This window comes from Rhinopithecus roxellana, chromosome 16 (genome assembly GCF_007565055.1).
Source record: "Rhinopithecus roxellana isolate Shanxi Qingling chromosome 16, ASM756505v1, whole genome shotgun sequence".
Taxonomy (NCBI): Eukaryota; Metazoa; Chordata; class Mammalia; order Primates; family Cercopithecidae; genus Rhinopithecus; species Rhinopithecus roxellana.
This window is the reverse complement of record NC_044564.1, coordinates 90,995,590-91,023,128: the sequence shown is the minus strand read 5'-3', so window position 1 is coordinate 91,023,128 and position 27,539 is coordinate 90,995,590. Positions and strand designations below refer to the sequence as shown.

The 27,539-nt window shown below is 40.2% G+C and overlaps 1 protein-coding gene across 6 annotated transcripts; it reads right to left on the bottom strand.

Annotated features, from left to right (window-relative positions):
• Nucleotides 1-392: 392 nt before the first annotated feature.
• ZNF510 (zinc finger protein 510) lies at nt 393-25,254 on the bottom strand. Of its 6 annotated transcripts, none has more exons than XM_010358143.2 (6): nt 25,173-25,254; nt 23,134-23,379; nt 21,920-21,978; nt 9,847-9,973; nt 9,461-9,556; nt 393-6,255 (listed from the first exon to the last, which is right to left on the bottom strand). In XM_010358143.2, exons 2-6 carry the CDS (start codon nt 23,201-23,203, stop codon nt 4,649-4,651), a joined length of 1,959 nt encoding a protein of 652 aa, XP_010356445.2. In that variant the 5' UTR covers nt 23,204-23,379; nt 25,173-25,254; the 3' UTR covers nt 393-4,648. The 6 variants fall into 6 exon arrangements, with proteins under 6 accessions (XP_010356445.2, XP_030775859.1, XP_030775860.1 ...); XM_030919999.1 differs by having other exon boundaries at nt 393-6,252; XM_030920000.1 differs by having other exon boundaries at nt 21,920-21,946; nt 25,173-25,242.
• Between the last annotated feature and the right edge of the window lie 2,285 nt (nt 25,255-27,539).

The window sequence follows — 27,539 nt, the reverse complement described above, 5'->3', positions numbered from 1 at the left end:
TGTGAAGACATTTAATATGAAAAGGTATCAGAGAAGACAAACATAGAGGCAGGAAGTCACATGAAGGTGTTATACCCCTTCTTTCAGGGTAACATGTCTCTCCAAGGGCAAAGATATGTGAATGTAACAAAAAACTTTTCTCCTTTGAACTGACAGAAGGATTATTTGGAGAGTAAAAATGAGGGGAACTATTGTTAAAATGGATTAAAGTGATGATTCCCAGATTTTCTTTGCATGCCCATCTAGTTGATCTTGGAAATGGGTTTTTACATTATTGTTTTGCAAAATTCCTTAGACTGGTACTTAACAACGTATTTGTGTGGAAGCAAAGCTAAAAAAAAAAAAGTTATACTCTACAATACTAATAAACTGATTAAATGTGTACACATAACTTTGAACTGGGAATCTCAATTTATTGAAAATACATGTTTTGGTTGACAAAGATCCGAAGAACACGTCTGTACACTTCTGAAGATTAAGAACAAATTTTAAAAATTTATGAAATACCCGTAAATGGAGAACTTATAGCAATATTTTACCTATTTATAATAAATTAATCACCTCAAAAGATAACTTGGAACATCAAAAGGAACAATGTTCAGATTTCACTTTGATAACTGCACCTTCAGCAAGTATTAGTGCCTAATACAAAGAGGGACTGTTTCATATGTTTGAGATACATTGTGAATAAAACAGACAAAAATTCCTGCCTTGTTTTCTATCTTTATTAGCTTGAAGGCCCTTAATGGGTGGGCACACAGAGAATGCTCCTCCAGGGTCTCTAGATGAGGCATCCATCTGCCAGAGCAAAAGACCGTGAATTGCTAAGATCAACCAGGCAGGGAGAAGCAGCATACATGACTAGAGCCCATGGTCTCCAATTGGTGATGTACTGTATGGAAAGGTATCCCGTGGGCCTACCTCTGCTAAGGGACAGCAGGTAAAGCATGAGTCCCCAGTCATGGGGCTTTGTCACCTGGCCTCCCAGTGACTCAGGCCGCCGGAGTGAATCAGTTCCACCCTACAGGGTTCCTGATCCTTAATATCAAACCCAATCATAATCCTCAAATATCCTATTTAAAAGGGGCAGGGAGAGAGATGATTTTAAATATTTTCTTTCTGAGTCTGCGTAAAAAAAGTTTAAAGAAAGACTTGCTTTATATTACAAAGTATTAAAAAAAACAGAGTAAACAGTGATGTTTTGATTCTCAGGGACTAACTGGTCCTAACAGGTACTAACTGGGTTGTGTACCATTAATCTTCCTGTCATATCTGCTTCTCTCCAGGGGTAACTTATGTTCTCCTATTGTCAATGCATTTTCTTGGTAAGGCTGCTGGCAGTTCTACTGTTACAATGTAACTGGCCTGTAATATTCTATTTCTTAAATCCTAAGATGTTTTTCCAAACTTGGTTCAATTATCCTTCTGTGAAAAATTCAATAGCAGGCCAGAAAGATGGGTATTATGGCTCCTCTACATGCCAGTCCTATTCACAAAAGGATGTTACTAAAATATCAGAATGTTTAATCAGTCATATGTACTATTTACAAATGACAATTTAGTATATAAAGATATTAAATTGAATATCTTTAGTGGGATATTTAATTAAAGTGGGAAAAAGCTGAATTAATCAATGGCATATGAAGTACTTGCTATTTATCCAGAAGGAAAAAAATTTTGTAAATTCTTGTATCCAATGACATCAATGGAAGCATCAGATAAAGAGCCCTTTACTTTGTACCCAGTGTGAAATGGGTGACTTTTTGCCATACCAGTAAAATGATGGATCCAAGTAGCAATGGTCAGAATCTGGATGGAGAAAGCTCAATCGGCAGGCTGATTCCAGTCAGTCTCATCAGAAAATAGTCTCTTATTATGGGCATCTACTTGAGCAACCCAGATGGTTGTACTAAGCAGCTGTGACTTTTACCCCCCATGTACAAAGGATTAAAGCGTGCTTTTTAATATATAATTTCCAACTAGAATATCAAATAGGCCACATCCAGAGCCCAAGGTTTAACAAAAATGTAACAAGGTTTATCAAATGGAGTATTGGCCAGAGCTGAGAACACTGTGTTCTTTCCACTGACAGGAGTGACCGTTTCACTCTGGGTTTCTTAACGGCACTGACTAGGATCCTAGTTTCAGTTAGTGAAACCATCAGTGAGCCAGGCCCAATTACAGTAACCTCTACGAATTGAGGACTCTATAAGCCAGCAACTTTGCTTCCTTCAGGAAAGAGGGGATACATTATTTCCCTTTTAAGAGACAGCTACTACTATTGCATATACAGCTGACATACTGTGGAGCCAGGATGGCTGCTTTCCTGAATGCTCCATTTTCACTCCACAAGTGAGGCTTGCTGGGTCCTTTTCATTTTGTTAGTTGTTAAGTCCAAGACGACACACTCCCAAACTGGAATTTTAGGTCAGAGCCCTCTACCCAGGGAAGAGATATCCAATGTGTAAAAGAGCCCAAGAGTAAACTAACAGATGCTTTTCAGAAGGGATGGACCTGGAAGCCTTGTCAGGGAATCAAGTCAACCCCATCCCCCAGCTCCCAAGGGCTGCTCCCTTTTGCCAGAAGTTTCAACCCACGAAATCACCAGTCACAGAGACCTGAAGCCCAAAATGATCAGAGCTGTTGGACCTCAGACGTATCTTTGCATACAATTCTTCCTGATTAGAATTCTATGACTTATGCGAATTACAGGGAATTAGAATTCTCTCCATAACTGATGGGAATTAATCCCTACTATACTTTCAGATGTAAACGTAACTGTAGTACACTCCACTTGCCCAAAGTACCTCATCCATAAGGTTATTACATTTGTTTGCCTTCCCTACCCAAACGCCATTAGCTAAATCTAGATGTCCTCGACCCCCATATGAACTAGTAAGATGTTGTCTTGGGCATGGATTTAATAAAGCCATATAAATTTGAGCCCCTCCCCTCCTTGGAGGTTTCCCATAATACTTGGTTGGGTGCCAACGGCCTTTGGAGCCAGGGAAAACTCCTCCTTAAAGCAGATGTAGCTGGGGTATATGGAGGTGTCAGGAGGTGTGGAGGAAGTACCTTTGTGCAATTAAGCAAGGCACAATTACGTTGAACTGCACAGTGGCTGCTCACCATTCAGCCAACGGACTTTTAGGTTCATGCAAAGCCCTGTATCAGGTGGTACTATCAATTTCATTACATTAAAAGGATGTCTTTTCCACAGTTCTCTAATCATATTTGAGGTTCTCCTTGACTTTATAACCTCCTGATAAGGTTTGTGCCCTCTGGTTGACTTAAGCTTGGCTTACACAGCAGCTTTCTGCCTTCCTAGCAGAAGATAACTAAATTATGTGTAGAAACAAATAGACTCAAACATGTAAATGCTCAACAGAATACAGTAGTCCCCACTTATCCACAAAGGATGCTCTCCAAGAATCCCAAGTGGATGTCTGAAACCACGGGTATACTGAACCCTGTATATACTATATTTTTTTCCTATATATACACATGCCTATGATAGTTAAATTTATAAATTAGGCATAGCAAGAGATTAACAACTAATAATAAAATGGAATAATTATAACAACATGCCAGAACTGCTCTTGCAATTTGAGGCCACTATTTAGTAAAGTAAGTGTTACTTGAATACAAGCACTGCCATACCCTGACAGGTGATCTGATAACTAAAATGCCAAGTAAGTGACTAACTGGCAGATAGTGTGGGTACACTAGACTAAGGAATGATTCGATAACCCCTCATGGGAGAGAGAGCAGGAGGGTATGAGACTTCATGACACTACTCAGAATTGGGTGCAATTTAAAATGTAGGAATTGTTTATTTCTGGATCCATTTAATAACTTTAAAGTGCAGTTGACCATGGGTAATGGAAACTGCATAAAGTGAAAATGCAGATAAGGGGGGACTACTGTATAAGCTTAAATTTTGTTCACATCATGTTCAACTGGGAAAGAGGCAGAAGAGAATTTTGCTGCATATATTCATTCAGGCACGCTGACTTATCTTGTACCATGCTGCATTCAAGCACGGAACCAAGTTTGTCCTAGAAATGATATCCATTTTGTTGTGACAGGGCCCTGGTAATTTGTTAGGGGAGTCTCTTTATTTTTCAGACTGGGATGGACATCCACATCTTAATAGCCAGTCACAAAGTCCCACCTGGATGAAAAGGAGATTGGGAAGTTTGGACTATGTGCCCGGAATAAAATGAAACTGGTATTGGTGAAGAGATTACCAGCCTGTGTGATGTGTGGGAGCTATCTAATAGGGTATGACTTCATTCAGGCCTATCCATAGTACTCTGAAAAGAGAAGAGAAGCCTGTGTGAATTCTTCGATATACTCGGAAGGTTGCCTTTTGGACACAATTCTTCCTGCATTCATCTTCATCTGGTTTCTTTCCTATGTGAATTCTTTGATTCACTGTGAGGGTTTACTTCTGGGACTGTCTTCTTACATTCACTACCCTCAATTGTTTTTTGCGTATCTCTGATATCAAATGGGGTATTCTTTTTGTCGAAAGGATTTTCTAGTTGTTACATCAATAGGCATTCCCCTCTCCCTGAATTTTCTGGTATATGCTTAGGGTTGACTTCTTATATAATTTCCCATATTCACTGCATTCATAAGATTTCTACCCACTGTGAGTCCTTTGATGTATTCTGAGGTTTGATTTCTGGCCAAAAGTTTTCCCACATTTATTACACTGAAAGGGTTTCTCCCCTGTGTGAATTCTCTGATGATCACTCAGGATTGCTTTCCGGACAAATTTTTTCCCACATTCATTACATTTAAATGGTTTCTCCCCGGTGTGAATTCTTTGATGCACTCTGAGGGTTGATGTCCGGGCAAAAGTTTTCCCACATTCATTACATTTGAATGGTTTCTCTCCCGTATGAGTTTTCTGATGTTGAGTGAGATGATCTTTTCGCCAGAAGGATTTTTCACATTCATTACACTGGTAAGTTTTCTCCCCAGTGTGAGTTCTCTGATGTATTCTGAGGTTTGACTTCTGGCCAAACGTTTTTCCACATTCATTGCATTGAAAGGATTTCTCCCCTGTGTGGATTCTGTGATGATCTCTGAGGGTGGACTTCTGGACAAACGTTTTCCCACATTCACCACATTCATAGGGTTTTTCTCCTGTGTGAATTCTTTGATGTCCCCTGAGGGTTGACTTCTGGACAAACGTTTTCCCACATTCATTACATTGATAGGGTTTTTCTGCTGTGTGAATTCTCTGATGAGTACTGAGGTGTGACTTCTGGGAGAAAGTTTTTCCACATTCACTACATTCAAATGGTTTCTCTCCTGTGTGAGTTCTCTGATGTTGAATGAGATGTCCTTTCTGGCAGAAGGATTTCCCACATTCATTACATTTATAGGGTTTTATCTTCGAGTGACTTCTCTGGCGAACTCTGTGAACCGACGTCTGGTAGGATTTCTTATTTTCATGACATTCAGAGGATTTAACCCAAGTCTGTGTTCTGTCACTATTTACCAATGGGTTCTCTTCTGTGACAGTTGTTTGAGGATCAGTGAGGTATGCCTTTCTGTTGAAATTATTTCCACTTGAATTTAATTCATAATGTTTTATACCCATGTTAAATTTATTATATTCCTCCACAGGTGACTTCTCAAAGGATTTCCCACACTGATTAAGATGCGGGTGTTTCTTCCCTGTGCCAGTTTTCCTGTGGTCAAAGAGAGTTTTCTTATCACAATTTTTCCTAAATTCATCATCTTTAGAGGATGTTTCTCCTGTGTGAGGACTCTTATGTTTAACACAGTTAGCCTTATCATTAAAGGCTTTTCCAATTTTATTACATTCAAAAGTTTGCTCCAAAGTGTGAAACTTTGGATGCTTGGGAAGATTTTCATTATAATTGAGAGCTTTCATGTTTTTATTATGTTCATAAAATTTCTCTCCAGTCTGAGTTTTCTCAAAGTTAATTTTGAAAGGTGAATTCTCACATACATTACAGCAGCCTATTTTCTTTGTTGAATAGTTTCTATTATTAATGACAAATTCAGAAATACTTTGCAAATTCACACCCCATGAGTCACATTTGCAGGACATTTTTGTTGAAGCAATAGCAGCTACATGCAGAGTAAATGGTTTCCCCAAAACGTTCTCTTCCTCTGTACTCGATGTTTTATCATTGATACGTATTGCTTGCTGCAAGTGTTTGTCTTTGATTTTCTTGTTCTGCTTGATCAGGTCATCACCTCTGTAATCTTCTAAAACAGAAATATTGAAAACATCTTATGACTCCTACATCTTTTGTGGGTAGGGCTTATCAACATACAGCCTATGTTGCGCTTAATGATTTATCAAGATTAAATAATTCAGATGTGCGTGTGTGTGTGTGTAAATACATACATCTCAGACCACCCTCCTTTAAAAAATAATATTGCTATAGTGCAAATGGGAGAGGAAACTGGTAATGAATACATATTTTGCATGTGATTAGTAAGATTTTCCTAACTGGGTGGAGAGAGGAAAGAAAAGAAAATAAAACTTAAGCTTTTTATAGGAGTAGTTATTTTAGGGAGCAGGAAAAACAGAGAATGGGATAAATACAACAAAAACTCTAAATGTAAGTAGTTTAACAAGGAAAATAGTTGAAAGTAAATTACAGTTGAAAGTAAGTTACAGTCTAGGTCTTGACATTATCTAGATTATAATGGTTAGAATAGTCTACTATCTACATTCTTACAATTTGATATCCCTCAATTCAACATCAAATTAAATTTATAACAGCACCAACTCCTTTATGATTAAATGAAAAAGTTTACAGCTCTAACCCATCTTATGGTTGTGATTCATAGCAAGTATAAGATTGTTGAAATTAAAATGCATTCTTGCAACTAACTTAGATGCACTGCTCCATTCTGGCTGTCATAGCATTCATGTATTCCATCAGAACTAAGCGCTAAGTGAACCTGATCATCCCATCCTAAGTTTCCACATTTCAATCTGACATGAGGGGTACAATTTTAAATAGGGTATCACAGAAAGTTTTACTGTGAAAATGACATTTAAGAGAGGTCTGGATTATTTATGCATTCTAAATGCCTATCCTTGACAGGTCATATTGCAAATATCATCTGCCACTTCTCGCTTACCTCTTAAGATTTTATTAAGCATGAAACAATATATATCTGCATAAAACTTTCATGTGCAACTTAATAGTATTAAATGAACACTCATGGAATCAGAAACCATGTCATGAAACACAAATGGCTCTGCAAAAATCCCTGTGTACCTCTGCTTGGTTATAACTTCTCTATGCTTAGAATTCAACACTCTCCTAATATTTATGTAATCATTTCTTTGATTTTCTTCAGTTTTATCACCAATATATGAATTCCTAAAAATGTAGTTGAATTTTGCCTGCTTCTGACCTTTACATAAATATAACCATATATGCATATTTTTTGTTTTCTTTTGGTTAATACCGTGTTTGTAATCAGTGTACAAGATTTTATGTGGCTGTATAATTTTTCCTTAAAGAATACAACTGTTGGCCGGGCGCGGTGGCTCAAGCCTGTAATCCCAGCACTTTGGGAGGCCGAGACGGGCGGATCACGAGGTCAGGAGATCGAGACCATCCTGGCTAACACTGTGAAACCCCGTCTCTACTAAAAAATACAAAAAACTAGCCGGGCGAGGTGGCGGGCGCCTGTAGTCCCAGCTACTCGGGAGGCTGAGGCAGGAGAATGGCGTGAACCCGGGAGGCGGAGCTTGCAGTGAGCTGAGATCCGGCCACTGCACTCCAGCCCGGGCGAGAGAGTGAGACTCCGTCTCAAAAAAAAAAAAAAAAGAATACAACTGTTTCTCCATTCTACTGTTGATGAGCACAATTTTTGCCAAACATAAACAATACTGCCATTAATATTATTTTATGTATTCCAGAGAACACAATCGTATTTTTCTGTTGGTCATACGGTTAGAAAAGGAATTACTTGGCTACAACATATGTAAAAGTATACCTTGATTAGAAAACATCCTGGTGGGATGCAAAGGCATAAGAATGATACAATGGAATCTGGAGATGTGGGGTGAGGGAAGGGTGGGGAGGGGAAGAGGGAAAAAAGACTACAAATTGGGTTCAGTGTATACTGCTTGGGTGATGGGTGCATCAAAATCTCACAAATCACCACTAAAGAACTTACTCATGTAACCAACACCTGTTCCCCAAACACCTATGGAAATTTTAAAAAAAGAGGCTGGATGTGGTGGCTCATGCCTGTATTCCCAGCACTCTGGGAGGCTGACGCGGGCGGATCACGAGGTCAGGAGATCAAGACCATCCTGGCTAACACGGTGAAACCCCATCTCTATTAAAAATACAAAAAATTAGCCAGGCATGGTGGCAGGCGCCTATAGTGCCAGCTACTCGGGAGGCTGAGGCAGGAGAATGACATAAACCTGGGAGGTGGAGCTTGCAGCGAGCTGAGATTGTGTCACTGCACTCCAGCCTGGGCGACAGAGCAAGACTCCGTCTCAAAAAAAAAAAAAAAAGAAAAAGAAAAAGAAAAAGAAAAAGAAAACATCCTCCTGATATCACAGTGGTTTTACTAGTTTATATTTCCAGTCAGTGGAGGGTGTCTAACATTCCATATACTCACCAAGACTTGGCATTGCCATATTTGTAAACTCGCTTCGTATCTGTTATTTCACCTCATATCTCATTTCATATATTATTTTGTGCTCCATGAAAACTAATGAGATTGAACACATTTTCTAAGATTTACTGGCCATATTAAAAGTTCTTGGCCGGGTGCCGTGGCTCAAGCCTGTAATCCCAGCACTTTGGGAGGCCAAGACAGGCGGATCACGAGGTCAGGAGATCGAGACCATCCTGGCTAACACGGTGAAACCCTGTCTCTACTAAAAAATACAAAAAACTAGCCGGGCGAGGTGGCAGGCGCCTGTAGTCCCAGCTACTCGGGAGGCTGAGGCAGGAGAATGGCGTGAACCCGGGAGGCGGAGCTTGCAGTGAGCTGAGATCCAGCCACTGCACTCCAGCCTGGACGACAGAGCGAGACTCCATCTCAAAAAAATAAAATTAAAAAATAAATAAATAAATAAATAAAAGTTCTTGGTCAGTGTTTTTGCCCATTTCTCAATTGGGTTGCCCATCTTTTCCCACAATGACTTGCAGAGTCTCTTCGCATTTTCAGGAAGCACACCCTTTCTAAGTTACATGCATATTACGGTAGTTGGTGGCTTGTCTTTTTACCATATGAATGATGTATTTTATTAACAAATTTCTTACTTTTAATGGAATCAACTTTATTAATCATTTTCTTTTAACTGCTACTTTTTGTGCCTTTAGACTTTCTAAGAAAAGTCTTGCAGTATTCAGGTGTTCACCCTTAAAGTGATGGAGTCTAACCCCTCCTACAGAATTATGTCTACTACTGCTCAGTAACTCACTTGGGTGACTCTGGTTTGAGAATTCTTCCTCTGAGAACCAAGGCTCTTCTCCTTGCTCCAACTTGAAGATAACCTCTGGTTTGAAATGGCAGTACCCTGTAAATAAAGAACAATAGAGGACTTAGACCAGATATATGAGATTTTAGTCTCCAAAAGTGGAAGAAAATACAGCTTCGGAAGCAGTGTCCTGAAAGTGCTCCTTTGCATTTATCACTGGGAGTTGACAACATATTTCTAGTCCTCGACAGGGCATAGTTACTTTGGAATCCTGAATGAAAAGCCTAAGTAACATTAAACTCTAAGTATATTGTTCACATGTATTGGCACTTAAAAAAGAAATACATTCTATATGGAGTTACAAGGGTAAGTTATGTTTACATGCTTACCCACTGAGACGAGGTTGCTGTAGTTCTCCAGCATCACATCTCTGTAAAGATTCTTCTGAACAGGGGCCATTTGCTGCCACTCCTCCTGGGTGAATTCTATAGTCACGTCCTTGAATGACACTGACGCCTGTAACAGCACATTTCTATTCAATCTGAAGGGTTTAAAATTAGATGATGTGCAAAATACCCATGAAAACAATTCTTATCATATTTAACTCTAAAAAGCTTGAACGAATATAAAGGATGCCTATTTTGAATCTAATTTTATCTTATACTTTGAAGGTATTAAATTGGTAAAAGTTTTTATAGGAGAGGTGCAGTGGCTCATGCCTGTAATCCCAGCACTTTGGGAGGCCAAGGTGGGAGGACTGCTTGAGTCCAGGAGTTCAAGACCAGACTGGGCAACACAACAAGGCCCTGTCTCTACAAAAAACTTAAAAAATTAGCCAGGTATGGTGGCATGTGCCTGTAGTCCCAGATATTTGGGAGGCTGAGGCAGGAGGATTGCTTGAGCCCAGGAGGCTGAGGCTGCAGTGAGCCATGATCACACCACTGTATACCAGTCTTGGTGACAGAGCAAGACCTTGTCTCAAAGAAAATGTTTATAAATGATCTGTATATATTTATGAGTTATACACATATACTATAAATAGATACATTAGTAAAGCTTTTAATTCTTATTTTTGTAGCCAAAAAATGTAAATGAACTTCCTACAATTTTTATTCCATTCCAACAGACTACCCTGGGCATACATCAGGGCAGGAGTCAGCAAATTATGGCCTTTGGGCCAAATCTGGCTTGCCAGTTTTTTGTGCATGTGTGGTAGAGACAGGGTCTTGCTATGTTGCCTAGGCTAATCTTGAACTCCTGGCCTCAAGTGATCCTCCCACCTTGGCCTCCAAAAGGTCTGGGATTATAAGTGTGAGTCACTGTACCTGGCCACTTGCCACTTTTAAAGTCAGTTGGCACACAGGCACACCCAATCATGTTGCATTGTTTATGGCTGTTTTTGTGCTGAAATAGCACTGAGAAATTCCATCAGAGACCTTACGATTGTCAAAACTGAAAATATTTATTACTTGCCTTTATAAAAAAAAATTACCAACCTCTGGACTAAATAATCATATTAAATTAAAGAAAGTATAATACAACAACAAAGGAAACATATTTTATATATATAGGAATTATGTAGATGGAAAATAAAAGGATGGAAAAAGATATACCATATAATCAAAACCAAAAGATAGTTGACACGACTGCATTATTATCATACACAGATTTTAAGGTAAGAAAGAGGTATAAAAAATGAGTAACGGACTGGGTGTGGTGACTCATGCCTGTAATCCTAGCACTTTGGGAGGCCGAAGCAGGTGGATCTTGAGGTCAGGAGTTCGAGACCAGCCTGACCAACATAGTGAAACCCTGTCTCTATTAAAAATACAAAAGTTAGCTGGGCGTGGTGGTGAGTGCCTGTAATCCCAGCTAGTCAGGAGGCTGAGGCAGGAGAATCATTTGGACCTGGGAAGTGGAGGTTGCAGAGGGCTGAGATTGCTCCACCGCACTCTAGCCTGGGTGACAGAGTGAGATTCTTGTCTCAAAACAACAACAACAACAACAACAAAACTGAGTAACAATTTGTAATGATAAAACAGTCCTTTCAATAGAAGATACAACAAATGGAAATTGCTATGCACCTGGCAAACATAGCTTCCAAATAGCATTTCTCATTATTCGCAGATTACGTATTTGTAAATTCACATACCAAAATTATTTGCAACCTCAAAATCAACGCTTGCAGTTATTTTGCAGTCATTTGTGCATATGTACAGGGAGGTAAAAAATTTGAATTGCCTGACATGCGTGTTCCCAGATGAGGCTGAACAAGGTGATCTGCTTTCTTGTTTCGGCTCTGATAATGTAAATACATGTCCATTTCTCAATCTATTTAGTGCCATATTTACTGCATTTTTGTGCTTTTTCTTGACAATTTCACTTCTTTTTTTTTTTTTTTTTTGAGATGGAGTCTCACTCTGTTGCCAGGCTGGAGTGCAGTGATGCGATCTTGGCTCACTGCAACCTCCGCCTGCCAGGTTCAAGAAATTCTCCTGCCTCAGCCTCCCAAGTAGCTGGGACTACAGGCACGTGCCACCATGCCCAGGTAATTTTTAAAATTTTTAGTAGAGATGGGGTTTCACCATGTTGGCCAGGATGGTCTTGATCTCCTGCCCTTGTGATCCGCCCGCCTCAGCCTCCCAAAGTGCTGGGATTACAGATGTGAGCCACCGCGCCCAGCCAATGATTTCACTTTTTAAATGGCCCATATGTATAGCAGTTACGTGCTGTCTAGTGTGCCTCTGTGCAAGACGCCTGTGGTACGTCTCATGGAGAAAACATCTATGTTAGACACGATTCATTCAGGCATTAGGTATGGTGTTGGCCATTAGTTCCATCTTTATAAATCAACAATATTAAATAAGGTGTCTTTATGCAGAAAGACACACAAAAAGATTATGTCCTGACTGGTTGACAAAAATGTGACCAGAGGCTTAACCCTGTATTTCTCCTCTGAGCAATGGTTCAGTATTTATTAGTTCAGTGTTTGTAGTGACTTTTTGGAACATTACTACTGAGAATAATGAGAACTGACCGTATATAAACAAAAGATGACAGAAATGAGATACCAATCTACAATTTTAATTAGTGATTTTAATGTAACTCTCCCAGTAACTCCTAGAAAAGCAGATTAAGAAAAACCAACAGGGATATAGAACAGAAGTCAGTGAACTACAGCACAAAGGTCAAATCCAGCTCACCACTTCTGGTTTTTTTTTTTTTTTTTTTTTTTGGTAAATGAAAAAAACCACCACCAATTTTTGTTTGTAAATAAAGTTTTCTTGGAACACAGCCACATTCATTTGTTTATGCATTATTGATGGCTGCCTAACACTACAGCTGCAGAGTCTGGCAGATGCAACAGAGACTGTATCTCTCACAAAGCCTACTATCTGACATTTACAGAAAAAGTTTTCTGACCACTGATACAGAAGACTGAAAAGACAGAATTAACCAATGTGACTGACATATATAGGATAACCTCTGCATAAAATAATTCTCTGGTGTCCTTTGCACATCAAAAAAAAAAAAAAAAAAGACAGTCTATCTCACTAAATTACAAAAAATTACAATCATACAGCGTAGCTTTAGATCTTAGCTTCGAGATGTAGAGAGCTGATAAAAGCAATGCTAACGTCCTTACAATAACATACCTGGGAAAACAGAAAATTATTATCTTTTTTTCAAACTATTAGGAGAGAGATAGGCACCTGCAGGGAGAATCAGGATGTGCTCATTTGCTAAAGTTTTTTTTTTTTTTTTTTTTTTTGAGACGGAGTCTCGCTCTGTCGCCCGGGCTGGAGTGCAGTGGCCGGATCTCAGCTCACTGCAAGCTCCGCCTCCCGGGTTTACGCCATTCTCCTGCCTCAGCCTCCTAGTTGGGACTACAGGCGCCGCCACCTCGCCCGGCTAGTTTTTTGTATTTTTTAGTAGAGACGGGGGTTTCACCATGTTAGCCAGGACGGTCTCGATCTTCTGACCTCGTGATCCGCCCGTCTCGGCCTCCCAAAGCGCTGGGATTACAGGCTTGAGCCACCGCGCCCGGCCTCATTTGCTAAAGTTAAGTGTATACTAGTCTGAGTGTGTGAAGTCCCTGGGGGCCATACACATAGGGTTATTTTCACCTTGTTACAGGATGAAAGGAAAAATCAAAAGAGAAATTAGGCCGGACATGGTGGCTCACGCCTATAATTCCAGCACTTTGGGAGGCTGAGGCAGGCAGATCACTTGAGGTCAGGAGTTTGAGACCAGCCTAGCCAACATGGTGAAACGCTGTCTCTACTAAAAATAGAAAAATTAGCCAGGTATGGTGGTGCATGCCCATAAGCCCAGCTACTCGGGTGTCTGAGGCAGGAGAATTGCTTGAACCCGGGAGGTGGAGGCTGCAGTGAGCCGAGACTGCACCACTGCACTCCAGCCTGGGTGACAGAGCGAGACTCCGTCTCAAAAAAACAAAACAAAACAAAAAACCCAAAACCCAGAAACTAGAAAATACATTGAGATTACTCACAATGAATACACAAAATACCAAAATGCATGAGCTGCAGCTAAAGCAGTGCTAAGCGTGAAATTTATAGCAGTAACACCTATATTAAAAATGATCCCAAATCAATACGCTAATTGTACACTTTAAGGAACTAAATGAGGTGGGGACCTTACTACTAACCTTACAAAAATAAAAAGACAATAAAAGAATACAGTGAACTGTACAGCAACAAATTACATAACCTAGATGAAGTGTACAAACTCCTAGAAACACAAAAACCACCACAATGAACTAAAAAAGAAACAGAACATCTGAACAGACTGATATAAGACTGAATCAGTAATCCAAATCCTCCCAACAAAGAAAGGTTCAAGACCAACTGTCAGTCTTTAAATGTTTGGTGAAGTCTACCAAACATTTAAAGAAAAACTAGGCCGGGCGCGGTGGCTCAAGCCTGTAATCCCAGCACTCTGGGAGGCCGAGACGGGCGGATCACGAGGTCAGGAGATCGAGACCATCCTGGCTAACACGGTGAAACCCCGTCTCTACTAAAAATTCAAAAAACTAGCCGGGCGTGGTGGCGGGTGCCTGTAGTCCCAGCTACTCGGGAGGCTGAGGCAGGAGAATGGCGTAAACCCGGGAGGCGGAGCTTGCAGTGAGCTGAGATCCGGCCACTGCACTCCAGCCTGGGCGACAGAGCGAGACTCCGTCTCAAAAAATAAAAATAAAATAAAAAAAAAAAAAAGAAAAACTAATACCAATCCTTCTCTAATTCTTCCAAAAATAGAAGACGAGTGAACATTTCTTAACTCACTCTATGAGTTACCTTGAACCAAAGCCAAACAAAGAAATCACCCAAAAACTATGATCAATATTCCTTCTGAATATGTGTGCAGAAGTTTTCAACAAAATACTAGCAAACCAAATCTTGCAACAAATAAAAAGTACTATACACCATGACCAAGTACAGTTTATTTCCAGGAATGCAAGGTGGCTCACCATAAGAAAATAAATCAGTATAATATACCACAATAATAAAATGAAGAAAACAAATCACATGATCATCTCAACTGATGCAGAAAAAGCATTTGACAAAAACATGATAAAAAAGCAAACATTTAACATAGTAGGACTAGAAAAGAACTGCGGCTACACAACAGAAAGCACTTCTGAAAAACTACAGCTAACACAATACACTAGGCTAAAAAACAGGAAGGTTTCTTCCAAATACCAGGAATAAGACAGGGGTGCCAGCTTTCATCATTTCTATTCATTATACTGGAAGTTCTAGCTAAAGGAAATAGGTGAGACAAATTGTAAAAACTGCATCCAAATTGGGAAGAAAAAAAGTAAAACTATCTCTATTCTCATAGACCATGAAATTTAACATATAGAAAAGACTAAGGACTCCACAAAAAACTACTAGAACCAATAAATGAATTCAGCAAAATTGTAGGATACAAGATGAACACACAAGAATCATTTATCTCTCTAAATACTAGCAATGAATAATAAAAAAGAAAATAATTCCATTTATAACAGAACAAAAAATAATAAAATAGGAATAAATTTAACCAAGAAGATACATGACTTATATGTGAACTAGAAAACATTGCTAAAAGAAATCAGAAGACCCAAATAAATGGCAAGACACCTTGTGTTCATGAATTGGAAAATGTAATACTGTTAAGATGACAATACTCCCTAAAGTGATCTACAGATTCAGTGAAATCTATATCAAAATCCTAATGAACTTTCTGCAGAAATGTTGAACCTACAATTTATATGAAATTGCAAGGGACCCTGAATAGTCAAAACAATCTAGAAAAAAAAAAAAAAGAAAAAAATTGGAGGGATTACATTTCCTGATTTAAAGACTTATTATAAAGCAACAGTAATTAAGAGAGTGTGGTACTGGCATAAATACAGATATACAGATCCACAGAATAGCACTGAGAGCCCAGAAATAAACCCATACATTGATCATTTATTAGGAAAAAAATAGTTTTCAACAGATGATGCTGGGATAATTGAATCTCATCAAAAGATTGAAGTTGGACTCCTACCTTATACCGTATTTTAAAATTGCCTCAAAATAACCAGGTGTGGTGCCTCACACCTGTAATCCCAGCACTTCAAGAGGCTGAGGCAGGCAGATCACTTGAGATTAGGAGTTCATGACCAGCCTGGTCAACATGGTGAAACTATGTCTCTACTAAAAAAATATAAAAATTAGGCCCGGCGCGGTGGCTCAAGCCTGTAATCCCAGCACTTTGGGAGGCCGAGACAGGTGGATCACGAGGTCAGGAGATCGAGACCATCCTGGCTAACACCGTGAAACCCCGTCTGTACAAAAAAATACAAAAAAACTAGCCGGGCGAGGTGGCGGCGCCTGTAGTCCCAGCTACTCGGGAGGCTGAGGCAGGAGAATAGCGTGAACCCAGGAGGCGGAGCTTGCAGTGAGCTGAGATCCGGCCACTGCACTCCAGCCCGGGCGACAGAGCGAGACTCCGTCTCAAAAAAAAAAAAAAAATAAATAAATAAATAAATAAAAAAATAAAAATTACCCAGGCGTTATGATTTCAGCTATTTGGGAGGCTGAGGTGGGAGAATCACTTGAACCTGGGAGGCAGACGTTGCAGTGAGCCAAGATCATGCCATTGGACTCCAGCTGGGGCAACAGACCAAGACTCTTGTCTCAAAAAAAAAAAAAAAAAAAAAAAAAAAGGCCTTAAAAGGGATCACAGACCTAAATATAAGAGTTTAACTGCGTGACTCTTAGATGAAATCAGGAGTAAACCTTTATGACCTTGGATTTGGCAATGGCTTCCTGGATATGATACCAAAGAAAAAAAATTAGACTTCATCACAATTAAACTTTTGTGCAAAGGATACCATCAAGATAGTGAAAAGAACCCACAGAATAGGAGAAAATATTCACAAATACTACATTTAATATCTAGTAGCCAGAATACATAAAGAACTCTTATAACTGAACAAAAAACATAATCCAAAATGGGCAAAGGACTTGGATAGACATTTTTCCAAAGACAATAAACAAATAGCCAATAAGCACGTGAAAAGATGTTGAATATCATTAATGAAGGAAATGCAAATCAGTCAAATGACACACCACCTCACACCCACTAGGATGTCCATAATTTTTAAGTGGTTGTAATGATGTGGAGAAAGTGGAACCCTAATACACTGCTGGTGGGAATGTAAAATGGTGCAGCCACTGTGGAAAACAGTTTGGCAGTTACCAAAAATGATAAATCAAGAGTTACCATATGAGTCAGAAGTTCCTTTGCTAAGCTTTAGTCCCAAGAGAAAACAGGTGTCCAAACAAAAACTTGTGCATGAATGTTATTAGCAGCACTAGTCCGAACAGTCAAAAGGGAGAAACAATCCAAATGCCCATCAGTTGAATGAATAAACAGCATGGTATATCCACACAATGGAATATTATTCAGTCATAAAAAGGAATGATGTACATAAAAAGGATGGATGAACCTTGAAAACAGTATACCAAGTAAAAGGGATAGTCATAAAGGGCCAGGTGTGGTGGGTGACACCTGTAATCCCAGCACTTTGGGAGGCTGAGGTGGGCGGATCACCTGAGGTCAGGAGCTCCAGACCACCCTGGCCAACATGGTGATACCCTGTCTCTACTAAAAAAAAGAAAAATCAGCCAGGCATGACGGCGGGTGCCTGTAATCCCAGCTACCCGGGAGGCTGAGGCAGAACTGCTTGAACCTGGGGGGCGGATGTTGCAATGAGCCGAGATCGTGCCATTGCACTCTAGGCTGGGCGACGAGAGCAAAACTCAGTTTCAAAAAAAAAAAAAAAAGGAAAATAGAAATAGCCACAAAGATCACATATTATGTGACTTCGCTTATTACAAATGTCCAGAACAGCCAAACATATAGAAATAGAACATAGATAAGTTGTTGTTTAGGGCTGAGATTATGTATGTCAGGATGGGGGATGATAGCTAAATGATATGAAATTTCTTTTTGAAGTGATGAAAACATTCTAAAATTGTGGCAATGACTGCACAACTCTACAAATATACTAAAACCCACAGAATTGTACACTTTAAAAGTGTGAATTATATGGTATGTGAATTGTATCTCCATAAAGCTGTTAAAAATAAAGGACACTAGAATAAGTAGGATGATTTGGATTTTCTATATCCTATTAAAGAAACTGAGTTCATGAGCAAAAACCAGGCACAAGAAAAACTCCAAGGCTAGACTACCTCACACGTATATTTTTCCAAACATTTAAGGATGAAATAACAGCAATCTTAAACTTGTTCAGAGAACAGAAAATGAGTAACTGTTTCCAAACTCATGTTTTGAGAATATAATGTTGACGCCAAAATTTGACATTACATGACAGAAAAACTGCAAGCCAGTATCTTTCCATTAATGTAGACACAAAAATATTAATTGAAATATTAACAAACTGAATCCAGAAATAAATTAAAGTGATAGCAAATGTGGGAATTATCCCAGGAATGCAAGGTTGGTTAAACATTGATAAATCTACCAATATAATTCACCTCTTTGATAGACTAAAGGAATAAAATTATATGATTATCTCACTAGATGCAAGAACAGCCATCTGACAAAATACTCATGCATGATAAAAAAAAAAAAACCTCAGGAAACTGAAAACAGAGAGGGAACTTCCTTATTCTAATTAAGGACATATACAAAAAACATGTAGTTAAAATAAGACTCAATGGTGAAATACTGAGTATCCCTCAGGTGAGGTATAAGACAAGGATTTCTATTATCACTATTTGTACTATACATTTTACTGGAAGTCCTAGCAGTAAGGCTAAAAAGAAATTAAAGATATAAAAACTGTAAAGGAAGAAGTAAAATTGTTTTTGCAAAAACAATTTTGCATGTTTAAAATCCAAAAGAATCCACAGATAAGCTATTAGAATGAGTGAATTTTGTAAAATGCCTAGGTATAAGATCAATACTAAAAAATCCATCGTATTTTAATAAACCAACAATAAACTGGAAAATGACATTTAAAATGCAGTATCATTTGTGCTATTATCAAAATAGATCAAATACCTAGGAATAAATCTAACGAAAGACATGAAAGACTTCACCTCTACTCTGAAAAACTTTCCACCAGGATTTTCCGTGAAAACTGATAAAACTTTCATGAACATGGAAAGGGCCCAAAACAGTAAATAAATTCACTAAAATTCGTGACTTACTATAAAGCAACAGTAATTATGACAGTGAAGTACTAGCAAAAAGATAACATAATTGGACCAAAGGAAGAAAACATACAGTCTACATCAGACCCACATACAAGTCACTTGACTGACAAAAGACACAGCTGCAATTCAGTTGACAGAGGATGGTCTTTCTAACAAATGGTGCTAGAGCAACTGGATATCCATACGGAAATATGAACCTTGACACTCACGTTATACCAAACACAAAAGCTAACTCTATGTGGATCAAGCTAAAATAAACAAGTATGTAGTAACAATATAGGAGATTATCTGTATGATCTCAGAGTAGGGAAAGAACTTTCAAATATGATACACAAGGAACTGCCATTAAAGAAAAGACAATTCTGACCTTTATTAAACGTAAAAACTTTGTTGTCAAAGATATTATTTAAAAAATGAATAGGGATGTCACAGAATCCAAGAACATTAGTAATGCACACATAGCAAAAAAAAATTTACTGAAAATATTGAAATAATTCCTACTTAAAAAAAAGGAAATAACCCAATTAAAACAGAGTTGAATAGGTACTTTACATATTACATAAAAGGAAAGGATGTCTAAATGGTCAAAACACAAACAATGGTGCCCAACATTAGTATTTACCATAGAAAAGCAAATTATAAATTTTGATGAGATACTACACTATACAGGCACCAAAATGGCTAAAAACAAAAAGATTGATAGTAACAAGTGTTGCTCAGAATCTGGTACAGCCAGAATGCTAGTGAGAATGCAAAGTGATTCAACCACTTAAGCAAGCTACTTGCAGTATGTATTAAAGCTGAATATATGTTTATTTATGAACCAGCAATTCCGTTTCTAGGTATATCCCAAAAGCAATGAGGACATACCAAAAGACACAAAAGAATATTCACAGCAGCCTTATTCCTGATAGTCTCAAACAGGAAAAACAAATGAAAAATGGGACGAAGACGAGAATGAGGAAATAAATTATGGTCTATTCATACAATGAAACACAGCCCAGTGATAAAAGGGAAATATTAAGATACGGAGCAAAACATTCCCTTGAAAACCGTAAAAGAATACATTTTGTATGATTCTATTGGTACGATATTCAAAAACGAATTTATCTTTTTTTCCCTAACATACGAGGTCAGTGGTTGCCCTGTAGAGGGGAGCAGTGGTGTTATCTTAATCTGGGTATTAACTTACATGAATTTACATATGTAAAAATTCATCCATTTATACACTTCAGAGTACACTTTACTGGTGTTAAAACTGCATCTCAGTTAAAGAACTAAGTTTTTAAAAGGAAAAAAGAGTATATAAAAGAGAAAGAAAAAATTAACAAAATATATGTAGTGGGTAATTTGGGAAGGTGGGAACATATTAATTATATTATTTCTTTGTATCTATGTTTGAACAATTTCTCAATTCCTCACAGGAAAAGGAAATTTGGACATAGATTCATACAGAGGAAAGATGATGTGAGGACAGACATCTAAGCCATGGAACAAGGACCTTTCCTCACAGCTCTCAGAAGGAACCAAACCTGTTGACATCTTTTTTTCCTTTTTTGAGACGGAGTCTCGCTTTGTTGCCCAGGCTGGAGTATAGTAGCATTATCTTGGCTCACTGCAACCTCCGCCTCCCGGGTTCAAACAATTCTCCTGCCTCAGCCTCCCGAGTAGCTGGGATTACAGCCGCCTGCCACTACACCCAGCTAACTTTTATATTTTTAGTAGAGACAGGGTTTCACCATGTTGGCCAGGCTGGTCTTGAACTCCTGACTTCAAGTGATCTGCTCGCGTTGGCCTCCCAAAGTGCTGGGATTACAGGCGTGAGCCACTGCCCCCAGCCCGTTGACATCTTGATCTCAGACTTCTGGCCTCCAGAATGGTAGGAAAATAAATTGCTGTTTAATCTACCCAGTCTGTGATTCTTTATTATGGCAGCCCTAGCAAACTAATACCCCTAGTCTGGCTCTAACCTTTATCTCCCTTCCCTCCTTATTATTCCCTAAGAGGAAGTCCAAATTGCAATGGGCAAAAATTCTTACTGGACCTTGCATGCCTTGTTTAGCCCACTCTCAAAATGCAGTAATCTCCTGCACTGCAACAATGAAAACCTTACCCATTGTTCAGGACAAAATCCTTTTCAACTCTCCACCTCTGATCAACAGAGCCTACACCATCCATCTGTCCTTTCTTTGACAATCTGTTTACCTGAACCTCTGTTTCTGTTACCTGAAAAACTGTATTAATAAAAAAACTGAAAAACTGTATTAATAAAAGCCTGAATTTGGCACTAAGCCCTCTACTTCCACTGAGGGAAGAGCGGAAGCAACATACTGCATTTATTTCAAGGCTGTTACTAGAAAGATTTGCACGGACACTTACGTGAAGACCAACAAAGACATTTTTCCTGACTTTGATAACTTTAGATTCCATGAGGAATCAGCCAGGTTTAAGCTTCTCATCAATGCAAATCTGTAAACAAATATTGTCTGTCTGACTCTCTGCCATGGCTATCAGAAAGAATGAAAACTGCAGTTACATTTAGGAAAATCTGTAACATCAGGAGACCTGCATCTTTCCACATGCCAATTCTGCTGTGCTACTGTCCTGCTTTTCTATACATTACTGTAATGATTTTGATCCATTTCCACATTTCGATATTAGTATGTGGACCCTTAAACACCTATGAAATCCATGATGAAAAAGGTGTTAGCAAATAACTCACCTGAGATATGTTCATTTTCTGCTGCTCCTGAAAGAGTGTGGAGAACCGTAAAGGATAACCTGGGGGTGAGGAAGGAGTCATGAGATATCTGGGCAGCCTCTATCTTACCTGACTACCAATGTCATCACACGAGCTGGGGAAAAAGACCTCTCTACAAAACATGTTCCTTTGACCCTTGAGAAGGGACAGGAAGCACTATAGAGAAAGCACCTCCTGAATATGTGCATCTTTAATATGATCATGTGGATGAACCCTTGCTGATTTTTCTTTTTTTTTTTTTTTTGAGACAGGATCTGGCTCTGTTGCCCAGGCTGGAGTGCAGTGGTGCGATCTCAGCTCACTGCAACTTCCACCTCCTGGGTTCACGCGATTCTCCCATCTCAGCCTCCTGAGTAGCTGGGACCAAAGGCACCCACCAATACGCCCGGCTAAGTTTTGTATTTTTTGTAGAGACGGGGTTTTGCCATGTAGCTTAGGCTGGTCTCGAACTCTTGACCTAAAGCAACCTGCCCACCTTGGCCTCCCAAAATGCTGGGACTGGAGGGTGAGCCACCACGCCTGGCCCCTTGCTGTTTTTCATCAGATGATTGTAGATTCTTTTCCTATTGATTTATTTAAAACGTATGTCTTCTTTGACAAAAAACTAAAACAGAATTAACATTAATATTCTGTTAATATTATTTACACCAATAGAAAACAAAAAACTGAAAAAAAAGGAGATGCTGAAAGACAGACTATTTTAAAATCTTTTTGTTCTAACTTACAGTTTCTCAAAAAGACTTTCGATAAGACACTTCTGGTGACTCACCTGTGACAGAGCAAACAGCACTGTGCTTTGCTCCAAGCTCTGTCCTGAGTGACCATGGACAAACTGTTCATCCCAGGTTCAACACTTCTTAAGGTTTTAAAAGAGTCAGAAATAGAAATCCTTTCCTGTATTATCATTTTTGTGATTCTACAGGTTCAGGACACAGGCAACCCTAGGATATCTCTAGATGCTACATGTGATAGATGTTGTGTGAAACTGACTCAGAATCTAGAAAGAGTGAGGCAAGAATGAAGAAAATGGGGGCTCTAGGAGGAGGATTAGAGACAGAATTTCCTCAGCCCTGGCTGGTTATGCCTTCCTTGCAGACCATGGAGAAAAGCCCTCCAATAATGTGGCTTTTCCTGTGCAGTCTGACAGTCACCCATCCCTCCCAACCCCAGCTTACCACCTTCTGCAAGTTGGCCCACAGTATTCAGTGTCACGCAATCTGTGATGGCTTCTGGATGTGGCGACATCACCAAGTCTGGAGCTTTCTGGGCAAGGGGATAAAGAACTGCTGCCAGTTGGGCAAATCAAGACCTGCTCCTCTCTGGATTCTTCTGCATCTGTTCGGAAGCCCTCGTGACGAGGTCTCTGTTCTGTCAGACGGCAGTTCTTTGGTGGAACTCCTGTTCCTGGGGCTCCCCCCTTCCTGCAACATAAAGAACTGCTTTGTTCCAGAGAAGCCGGGGCTGAGGCCTGGGTAACAAATTCATTTTAGTTGAAACTTTCATGGAAAGCAGTGTTCTTCACCTCAGCACAACTTACATTTTGGGCTGGATAATTCTCTGACATAAGGAGCGGTCCTGTGCATTTAAGGATGTTTAGGAGCATTTCTAAACATGCACTAGACATTAGGACACCCCTTCTTCCTGTTGTGACAATCAAAAATGTCTCCAGGCTGGGCGTGGTGGCTCACGCCTGTAATCCCAGCACTATGGGAGGCCAAGGCGGGTGGATCACCTGGGTTCAGGAGTTCAAGACAAGCCTGGCCAACATGGTGAAACCCCACCTCTACTAAAAATACAAAAAAATTAGCTGGGCATGGTGGTGCATGCTTGTAATTCCAGCTGAGATTACAAACTGGGAGGCTGGGGCAGGAGAATCACTTGAACCCGGGAGATGGAGGTTGCTGTGAGCTGAGATCACACCACTGCATTCCAGCCTGGGCCAGAGAGCGAAACTCAGTCCCCCCCCCCTGCCCCTGCCAAAAAGTCTCCTGACATTCCCAAAGTTCCCTGGGGAGCAAAATCCTCCTGGTGAAGAACTGACCTCAGGCCTTAAACCGGATTCTCTTGGCATTCATTAGAACCCTGCTATCCATGACTACAGCCTCCAATCACATCAACTACTGAGCACCTGAAATGAGGCTAGGGCCACATGTCCAAGTAACATTTTGGATACATTGAGAAAACCACAGTATGTTCTTAAAATTAATTTCATATTTTAGATTTTCACGTAGCTACTCATTTAGCATTTAAAATTACATATGTGACTCATCTTCACTGCCCTAGAATATCAGACTGACTTCTAAAGACAGAGACAGCAGGGACAGCACAGGAGGTGGAAAAGCCTCAGTCTAGCCCAGCGGCTCTGGAGGCATCCCAGAAACCCCACAACAAACACACTTGCCACATAGTAGGATTCTGTCCACGCTGACCTCACAACCATTGTCCTGGGGTTTTGGGGACAAGTCACTCACCTAGTGCTGTGAAGGCTGCAATGCTGGGTTAGGTAGGTGGGTCATTACAAACAGCCTGATTCGGGGAGTAAAGTGTATACGTATTGACATCCCAGTTCCCTCATCCTTTGTGAGCCTGGCTCTGTCATTTCACCCCTCCTTCATTTTTAATGATATAAATACTGTGGTTGTGAGAATTAAATGAAATACTACATGAAAAGAACGAAGTGTCTTCCAAATATAACGGGAACCAACATTTATATGCTGCTCAGTAACTAGCGCTGAGCTAAATGCTTTACAGGTGATGGCTTATCTTTGAAAGACACAAAGCAGTTTTTACTAATATCCTCATTTTCAAACGCTCCAGTGACAGAGCCAAAGTTCACCAGGTCCTTCTAGCTCCAAGGCTCGGGCTCTCACCGCAGACCCAGGGACCATACGCGCTTTGTGGCAGGTTCAAGGTCAATACAATAAATGCATTTCCCTCCTGCAGCCAGCGCCTCGTTTTCCGACGCCTGGCTGCATTCTGGCACCCACACCTCGGCCCGCACCGAGCACCATCCAACAACGACCCAGCCCCACCTAACGTCCCCGGAGCCCTCCCACACCGGCCCTTCTCAGGCTGGGGTCCCGGGCTGCCCCGGGCACAGGGAGCGGAGGGCCTGCTTTTGGGGAGTTCCCGGGACGTCGCGTTCCCGCCCCCTGGACACTAGCCCATCCCTCCCTGCAGGTCCGCAATCCGCGCGGGGAGCCAGCGCTCTCACCTGAGTTGCAAACCCTCCGCACCCGCAAACGAGAGGTGGAAGCCGGAAACTGGGGCGACTGCACATGCGCAGACGAAAACGCAGGATATCCGTTCCCAGCATGCTGCGCGGTAACCCCTAACCTAAGTTTCACAGGAAGTACGGCGCCGGCTCTCGGTGTTTTTTGTTTGTTTTTGTTTTTCCCCCAAGATTTACAGAGAAATAACATGGACGGTCCTGATAACTGGAGCCCGGGTTCTGTCAGAGCCCCAGAGGTTGTGGGTTAGACTTGAGGACATAACAGCAAATGCAGCGTGTGGTTGCAGAAAGCAAGAGCTGCGGAAGGCGTTTGAAAACAATTGGAAAATTTGTATACGGATTGGAAATTAGAATTAATTGTGGCAACATTAGGATTATGTAGGTAATCTTGCGTATTCATAAAGAGATGTAGTTTTAAGTGTTTAGGATTGTATTGTGCTTGTAAGTTTTTGGTTTTTATTTTTTTTTGAGACGGAGTCTCACTGTCTCCAGGCTGGAGTGAGGGGGCGCGATCTCGGCTCACTGCAAGATCCGCCTCCTGGGTACCAGCGATTCTCCTGCCTCAGCCTCCCAAGTAGCTGGGACTACAGGTGCCCGCCACCATGCCCAGCTGATTTTTGTATTTTTAGTAGAGACGGGGTTTCACCATGTTAGCCAGGATGGTCTCGAACAACAGACCTCAAGTGATCCGCCTGCCTTGGCCTCCCAAAGTGCTGGGTATACAGGCGTGACCTACCCGCCCAGCCCGTTTGTAAGTTCTTTTAAAAAAATAATTAGAATCAAGACCATCCTGGCTAACACGGTGAAACCCCGTCTCTACTAAAAAAATACAAAAAAACTAGCCGGGCGAGGTGGCGGGCGCCTGTAGTCCCGGCTGCTTGGGAGGCTGAGGCAGGAGAATGATGTGAAAACCCGGGAGGCGGAGCTTGCAGTGAGCTGAGATCCGGCCACTGCACTCCAGCCTGGGCGACAGAGCGAGACTCCGTCTCAAAAAAAAAAAAAAAAAAATTAGAAATGGCAAGTATGGCAAAATGTTAGGATCAACTTCTAGATTATGGACATGCTTATTGACTGCTTGCTCTTTATGTGTTGGAAAATTTTGTAATATAAAGTTTATAAAGGGAAAAATTTGGACTGTCATGTTACAAGTGTGCCTTTTAGAGCTGCCACAAAAATATATAAACAGTTTGGTGAATAAAGCTGTAAAATGCAACAAATACTAGAAAATGGAATCCATTATTAACATAAAAGAATAATATTTGTGATCCTCAGAGTTTATCTCTGGGGGAAAAAAAAGAAAAAGCAAGTAAGCTGTTCAGTATTACATAATGCCTGAAGTACACACAATCCCAAATAAGAAAACCGTTATCCACAAATTATGCATCTCTTAGAGATGAGCTTGCTTAAACCTTATGTGGTATGCTTCTGAAATCAGGAACAAAGTTAGAAACCTCTCGGAACAGTATTTTATGACACTCTTTTTAGTAACACACATACACTCGCACGGTTGATACTAACAGGTTATTTTATATAGCAATGATAAGAATAAGTTCTGATTAGCAAGAAAAAAGATTAATGGTAACAGTAAATAGTGCAGTATATATGAATCAAGGTATAAAACTTTACTGTTGACACTGAAAAACACTTTAATAGATACTGGAGGAAAAGACTAACATTTGTTTTTAAAAATTCTAATCATCCAGGTTTTTTATCTTTTTCTTTTTCTTTTTTATTTTGTTTATTTTTTTTGAGACAGTCTCGCTTTGTGGCCCAGGCTGGAGTGCAGTGGCGCTATCTTGGCTCGCTGCAAGCTCCGTCCCCCGAGTTAACCCCATTCTCCTGCCTCCGCCTCACGAGTAGCTGGGACTACAGGCGCCGCCTCGCTTCGCTAATTTTTTGTATTTTTAGTAGAGACGGGGTTTCACTGTGTTAGCCAGGATGGTCTCCATCTCCTGACCTTGTGATCCGCCCGCCCCGGCCCCCCAAAGTGCTGGGATTACAAGCGTGAGCCACCGCGCCCGGCCTGTATTTTCTTTTTTTGACATTTATATATATTGCCTGTTTTCCTAAAGGAACTATTCCAACTTTCATTCTAATAAAAACTTATGGTAATGATCGGAAAAGAACTGCAAATGCATAGCAATGTCTCTGTATTTACTATGTATACTGTCACTAAATATTTAAAAATTTACCTGGTGCAGTAGAAGTTCAACTATAGGAAAAAGAACGTAGTATGTATCAGCTGGCTTTTAAAGCAGTGGAAAGAGAACCTTCAGTAACCTCGTTAGGACAATGAGATAGGCACTGCAACAAAGGACATGTCCATGGCACTAACATTACAATCAATAA